The sequence below is a fragment of the Sapajus apella genome, unplaced genomic scaffold (genome assembly GCF_009761245.1).
Source record: "Sapajus apella isolate SASKATOON/1434 unplaced genomic scaffold, GSC_monkey_1.0 scaffold59, whole genome shotgun sequence".
Classification (NCBI taxonomy): Eukaryota; Metazoa; Chordata; class Mammalia; order Primates; family Cebidae; genus Sapajus; species Sapajus apella.
Window position 1 is genome coordinate 14,159,130 of NW_022436999.1, and position 6,943 is coordinate 14,166,072.

At 49.7% G+C, this 6,943-nt stretch overlaps 2 protein-coding genes across 8 annotated transcripts in view; one reads left to right on the plus strand and one right to left on the minus strand.

Moving 5' to 3' along the window:
- Positions 1 to 3,194, plus strand: part of TMEM253 (transmembrane protein 253) — a 5,067-nt gene extending 1,873 nt beyond the window's left edge. The window contains exons 2-8 of one of the 6 annotated variants that reach the window (XM_032246004.1): positions 565 to 658; positions 782 to 925; positions 1,341 to 1,451; positions 1,544 to 1,600; positions 1,884 to 1,994; positions 2,108 to 2,254; positions 2,620 to 3,194. In XM_032246004.1, the coding sequence (XP_032101895.1) occupies positions 818 to 925; positions 1,341 to 1,451; positions 1,544 to 1,600; positions 1,884 to 1,994; positions 2,108 to 2,254; positions 2,620 to 2,739 (654 nt within the window). In that variant the 5' untranslated portion in view covers positions 565 to 658; positions 782 to 817 and the 3' untranslated portion in view covers positions 2,740 to 3,194. Of the gene's footprint in view, positions 1 to 169; positions 659 to 781; positions 926 to 1,340; positions 1,452 to 1,543; positions 1,601 to 1,883; positions 1,995 to 2,107; positions 2,255 to 2,619 lie in introns of those variants that run through there. The other 5 variants (XM_032246005.1, XM_032246006.1, XM_032246007.1 and 2 more) reach the window with 5 other exon arrangements.
- Positions 1 to 4,187, minus strand: part of ZNF219 (zinc finger protein 219) — a 15,080-nt gene extending 10,893 nt beyond the window's left edge. The window contains exon 1 of one of the 2 annotated variants that reach the window (XM_032245998.1): positions 3,988 to 4,187. The gene's annotated coding sequence lies outside the window, so the exon portion shown is untranslated. Of the gene's footprint in view, positions 1 to 2,583; positions 2,674 to 3,987 lie in introns of those variants that run through there. The other variant, XM_032245995.1, reaches the window with a different exon arrangement.
- Between the last annotated feature and the right edge of the window lie 2,756 nt (positions 4,188 to 6,943).

A 6,943-nucleotide genomic window follows, 5' to 3' on the forward strand; every position in this document is an offset into this window, starting at 1 on the left:
ACACACACACACACACACACACACACACACACATATATACGGCCATCTGCAGGTTATCATTGAATCAAAAACAATTCCCACTATAAACAGGACCCCCCATCCACTTAGTGTTCAATTCAGAGTAAAACCTTCAAGAAAGGGAAGGGAGACTGTCCAGAAAGTGAGAGGCAAGAAAGCCACTGGAATTCAACCTTACCTGGTCTGGGGGCAAAGCTGCAAGTAGTAATGACAGGGGACCAATACAGACAGAAAGTAAGGTCTCTAGGGAAGGACAAGTAATGTGAGGGGGAAGCCAAAGAAAGGTGTAAGATTATATGGAAATGAGGAGATATTGAGGTCCAGAGTGATAGTGTCCCTGAGGATGAGGTTAAGTTAAACCAGAAGAGGAACCCAGGATGGGCAGAAATGGGGGTAATGAGAAATGGGAATAGAGTGGGGTCAGGCTAGATGTCTTGTGGAGTGAACTGAGGCTGGTATGTACCCAGGGCCACTCCCTAGATCCTTAGGTCTTCATAGAAACCTTTGCCCCACCACACCCCATCCCTGACAGCCTTTCTCTGCCAGGACAAGTTCGTCGTCTGCTCTGAGCTATCAAGCCCCTCAGAAGTCCTAGGACCCAGCTGGGTCCCATCCCTTTGGAGTAGCTGCTTCAGACTAGGTAGGTGTGAGGCCCAGGACCTCAAATCCCTGGATATTGGGAGTGGGCAGAGGTGTAACTGAAAGATACGTTGTTGCATGTCCTGTCTCCTAATAGACAGAACCCATAATGCATTTTTCCCAGCCTAGGAAGCACCTAGTTCTTGTGGGTAAAGGAGCCATGGAAGATAGAGCTGATCAGCAAGAGCAGGAGAGACACAGCCTTCGTCTGGAAAAGCTACAACGCTGGGCAAGGCACAGGCAGAGTGGGCACCTCTTGGTGCTGGCGGTGAGGCCAGGCTACCCCATCCCAGGTCTCAGCATGTCCACTTGTACCCAATTCAGTTCTGTCCATTTATCCATCCATGTTGAGTGAGCACCTACCATGCGCCAGAAAATGTGCTAGGTTCTGAATGGGAGGAGGGTGGAGAAAACATAGAAATAAACAAGGCAAGACCCTTAATCTCCAAGTGGCTTCCATCTTGTGGGGAAAACATACAGGTAAGTAACTAAACTACAATATGAGGCAGAAAAAATTAAATGATACTTAATTTTTAATGATCACTTCCTTCATTGCTCTGGGTTGACTGCTTTCCTCCACCCTGCATAAAATCCTATTTGCTGATCTCTAAAGAGGTAGGAGTTATGAGAAGGGAAGGGAATCCCTGACAGTTCCTCCTCAATTACCCTCCCCTGACCCCTAGGTGAGCCAGCTATGGCTGGCAGTGGTTGTGGTGCCCTTTGCCCTCTCAGTCGCCTGCCTGAACTCTGATTGTCACATGGCTACAGCGCTGCCTCTTGGGCCTGGAGTCTCAGTAAGACCCACCACAAGGGAGGGTGGAAGGAAAGTCCCAGGGCCCCTTCCTAACAGAACCAGAGCTCAACACTTGCCCTTCTCACCATTCAGGGTCTCCTCACTGGGATTGTCACCCTTGAGCTTCGCAGAGCACCCCGCCTCTGGAAGGTGAGAGGGAAGAGAATACAGTACTGTCCTCCCACTCCCTAAAACAGACACCTACACCCCTCAGCCTAGGAAGTAAGTGGCTAAGTGTTGACTTGCCCTCTCAGCTGTCACCATTGACTGGCCTCAATGACTGAGGAGAGAAAGCAAAAAAGTTAGAGGGCTTTTGGCCCTGTTTGGAGGCTTAGAAGCAGGAGGTGAGTTTTGTCTTCAGATAGGCTGCAAGTGGGGATTGAGGTTGGAATGAGTCCTGAGGCTGGGCAGGACTGAGCTAGCTCACTGGCAGGTGCAGGCCATGATGATATTCAACACCTTCAACTTGATCTTGGGTTTCATCGTGGTGGTGGTCGAGGTGATGAAGACAGCCTTGGGGCCTGCCCCAACTGCCCCCTCCAAGGTACTGGCAAATGAAGGGGAGGTGGGAAGATGAGGAGACAAGAGATGGAGAGCAAAATGGGCAGGGGCAAACAGGTGCGGGATCCCTGCATTCTCAGCCCTGTCTACCTGCAGCAGGCTGGCTTGCTGGTGCTGGAGCTCAGTGCTGAGGCCTTCACCCTAGGGGGAGTGCTGGTCTCAGTGCACGCCCTATTCTTGCTGAGCCAGAGGAAACCCGGATGCTGCAGGAGCCAGAGTCTACACTACCAGGAGCTGCAGGAGGTATGGGGGCAGGGAGGAAAGAATGAATAGCTAGTTGCCAACTAATTTTTCCACTGGCTATCCTGGTCAGTGGCACTTAAGGAAAAACGATGGGGCAGGAGGTCCTAGAAAAGAAGAGGTCCTAGAATGAAACTGATGGGCTTTCGCTGGCTTTGGACATTTCTCCCCTAGTGGTGGGTAAGAGGGAATTGGGAATCCAAATGATTGAGGTTAAAAGAGTGGGAAAGCATTAGGAAGCTGCCTAAATATTGAAAGGACTATGGGAAACAGGATTTTAAAAATGGGCAGGAGAAAGCAGTTGCTTCTGTCTGGAGTTTCTTCTTTCTCACCTCTACAATTTGCTCACACCTGTCTCTGGTTTTCAGGGCTTCTCTGAGTTGGAGGAGATTCCTGGTTTGGAGAATGGTCCCACGGTGGCCAACACAGGAGCAAATGAGAGGGCGGGACAGCGGGAACAGACACCTGTTGCTCTTCTTCCACCCTGAGAGAATGCTCTCCAGACATTCCTGCATCCCACCCCACCAAACTCAGAAGTTAGCTGGGATCCCTTGAGTCCAATATGAAGTCCGGGAGTTCCTTCAGTTTTCACTCAGAGCAGGCCCCTTTTTCGTTCCTTCCCTGTTAGAGGAAGATACACCTGGACGTTCGAATATATCCTCACCTCACCACCCTGAAAATCTGCTTTCTCCCTTCCATACATATCCTCCCTCCCCGTCACCTCCCTACAGAGCTTCACATCTGCCTCATCTCACTCTTCGGTCCACCTTTTATAATCCCATCCACTCCAAACCCCGGATCCTGCACACGCCAACTCCCTGAATCCAATTCAGGAGTGTTCCAGTTCCCCTTTCGATCCAGCTCCTTTCTACTGCTGCGAAGACTACAAGTCCCAGGATGCCCTGCCGGCCCGTGAGCGGCTGGGAAATAAAGAGCCTTCCCTCCGCGGTGGGGGCGCTGTGGATGTGCTGAGCGGCGCGAGGCGGGGAAGTCTGGGCCTAGCCTAGCGCTTCCTCAGACGCGACCACTGGCCCCGCGTTCAGGGAGGAGCCGGGCGGGCGGTCCTGCACTGGCGTGCCGCTCCCCCAGCCACTGCAATTGACAGCTGGCTCTGGGTCGCCAGCCCTGCGCTGGCAGCTTCACAGACTGGCGAGGGCCCGGAGTTGGCGCTTGGCAGAGCTGAGGCTTCCCAGATGCTGTCGCCGCACCCCCTCGCAAGAGGGCGCAGGTCCGATGTCCTGAGACTTGGAGCGCGCGCGAGAAAGGGGTTGGAGATGATGAGTCAGAAAAGCAGGGCGTTTCTCGTCCCCTCCCCTGGGGCCTGGGCGCCGAAGGAGGAACAGGCTTGCTGGGCAGGCGGATAGAGGGTCGGCAGAGGGAGGGACGTTGCGACCCGCGTCTCTCCCTACCGCTTTCCCGCCTCTTGCGAGCACGCCGGTGTAACGAGCCGGCGCTGTAGCCACCCTTTCTCTCCAACGCGTGAGCGGGACTGCGCAGGCTCGGCGTCTGGTCTGACCCGCCGACCTTTGATCCCGGCTGCGATCGGGTTGCTGAACTTGTGGCTGCGTTCAACCCCCACCGTTTGTGACCTTTGCAAGTGTGCAAAGATAACAGGCTCGCGTGGGCTTGGGAAAAGCCCAGGAGGACTGGGAGTCCCAGTAGCAGCAGCAGCTGGGCAGCTTACTAGCCCCTAGAAACTAGAAATTGACCAGAGCTGGAGTACCAAGAGAACTCACCCCAAATTCACATACAGTAGTGCCCGGGATGGCTGTTCGCCTCATTCTCATTTTTGTTCCCACTTGAGAAGGCTTCTTTCCCTAGAGAATGCTGCTTCACCTGGCCTAAACAGGCCCAGGCACCAGTGAGTACAGAGCGCAGCCTGGCTGCCTTGCCTTGGCATTGCAGTGGCGCCTGCTGCAGCTCATCTGTGACACCTTGGAAGAGTGGTAATAATCTTCCTATGACAAGGTTAAGTGTGAGTACTAGTGGGTGGGGACAGTTCTGGGATCAGGCTCTGAAATGGAGAAAAGATCTAGGTCTTCTGCATTTCTTCCTCTCCCCCAGTCTAATTGCCAGTGTAATGGAGAGCTCATGTGTGCAGGGCTGAGAAAAGAATAATTTTCTTGAAAGTCAGAAGATGGTAGATGAGGAAGCTGAGGAAAGAAAATTAACAATTTGTTTTCCAGGTTTTAGTGATGTGATAAGATTAGTTGTTGCATTCTAGTTCCTAGGCAAGCTTGATGGCGATGGAAATTAACCTGCATCAGTCAGATTAGGCTGGGCTGTGGTAAATGCCAAAACCACAGTGGCTTAAAACCACACAGGTTTATTTCTCATACTACGTGTCCAAAGTAGGCTGGCAAGGGGTTCTGCTCATTGCAAGTGTTTCAGGTACCCAAGTTCACGGAGCGCCACCATTTTGAGATCCTGCCCTGTCACTAGGAAGGTTAAGGTTATACCTGGTCAGAATGTGAAGTAAGCATGAAGGACTGTTCTTAGACTCTTAAATGCTGCCCTGAAGGGATACATTCATGTCACTTCGACTCATTCAGTAGCCAAACCAAGTCATATGGCCACACCCAACTTAAGGAAAGCCAGAAAGGCAATGCCTGCAAGGAGAGGGGAAGCAGAAATACTTCATTAAAAGAAACATAGTTGGCCAGGCTTGGTGGTTCGTGCCTCTAATCCCAGCACTTTGGGAGGCCGAGGTGGGTGGATCACCTAAGGTCAGGAGTTCAAGACCAGCCTGGCCAACATGGTGGCTGTCTCTACTGAAAAAATAAATAAATAAAATTAGGAGAGCATGGTGGAGGGTGCCTGTAATCCCTGCTACTTGGGAGCGTGAGGCAGGAGAATTGCTTGAACCCGGGAGGTGGAGGTTGCAGTGAGCCAAGGTGGCACCACTGCACTCCAGCCTGGGAGACAAAGCAAGACTCTGTCTCCAGGGGAAAAAAAAAAAAAGAGAAACAGAGTTAATCATTTGTGATGATTTTTGAACAGCTTAGCAGTTGAAATTTAACTGTTCCAGCAGTTATGCCCATATCTACTTTTTTGGTTTAGTTTCATGAACCCTTAAGTGAAGTTCTTACTAGAAATTTTTCCTCAAAAAAATAATAGGACTGGGAACCAGGAAACCTAGATTCTAATTCTGTTGCTTGGGCAAGTCAAACCTTTCTGAACTACCTTTTGTTCACTTGGAGGTTATAGTAATAATATTTATTCTCTCTACCTTACTAGAGTATCAAGGCTAAAATAAAATCACACAAGGAAAAGTACTTTAAAACTATAAACCACTTCAGGTGTTGAAAATAAATTGCCTGTAGAAGTGGTTTAAATGATAATTTCTTAAAAATCAAGAGCCAGATTCAGCTATAGTCCTTCAATCATCAGTCTGCATTAGACAAACAGTAGCAATTCAGGTTTTGGATACATGATACAGTTCACATAGATCTTGCAAAGTCCAAGAGCCTTAGATTAAACATTAAATTCTTAAAACCTTTCTGATAAAACTTCATCATAGCCTCTAGGGCACTGGTTCTGAGAGAAGGGTCATTTTGTTTCTCAGGATATTTTGCAATGTCTGGAGACCTATTTGTTAGTCACAACTGAGGAGTGGGGGAGGTGGAAATATGTAACAATGGAAGGTGCATTAGATGAGAAGTCAGATTTGGGATTTGGTTCCAGTGCCACTAATGCCGCTTTCCTGTGCATTATCCTCTGCCAGCTGCAAGCAAAGACTGTTTGAGACTTGTCCTGTGTTCCTCATTATTCCCCCTCCACACTGCCTATTGCCAGAGTCCCAGGCTGCTCCATGACAGTGTTCTGCTTTGCTGCAGTGATTCCCAGCAACCACTGTATCTGCCTCTTTCTTCATTAGTTTGGCAGCCTCTGTGGAGGTCACTCATTTTACTTGAATGGGAACTTCACAGAAAGAAGAAACTGACAAGGTTTCCACTGACGTCAGTGTTCAAAGACCGTGACCCCTATCTCTTCTTTTAAACATTAGAGAAATTCAGTTCATGTTATGTGGCTTCATATGCAGATGTGGCGCATTGGTGGTTGGGAAATTATCCAAGCAAATAAATTTGACCCTCATTTCTTTGAAATTCTGCCATTTATTCTGGCTTTTAACACATAATTATAGACAACTGACGATATTTCACAAATGAACTCTTCGTTTCCTGAATCTGCTTTTTGGCAAGATGGCTCAGGTTTCGTGTCCGGGGCTGTGTCCTCTGCTGCCATCTCGTGGTCTCTTGGCTGTCCAGGTCAAGGTCTCACAAAGCACCTTTCCTAAGGTAATGGCATTGGGCAGTGGCTTAGTTGGGGAAAGACTCTCCTCTCCTCGGTGTGGGTGCTCCCAAAGTTCCTCCTCTGCAGTGGGTCCCTGAGGGCAGTAGCACACTCCACCTGGCTGGAAACCTGGGCCTCACAATGAGGCAGGAGGCAGAGACCCCCTCCCAGTTGTCTACACCCACTTGGGTCTCTGTGTCTGTTATGCAGTCCTGGCCAGGAACCACCAAATTCGGTGAACCCAACTGCCCAGGAGTAATTGGAGCTGACCTCACTTGCTTGGCCTGAAGAATGCAGTCTTTTGCCACTTGCCACAGGGGGCTGTGACGTTCTTATCAGTAAGAAATGAAGACTCTCCCATCAGGTTTCTAGATTCTTTTTTTTTTTTTTTTTTTTTGA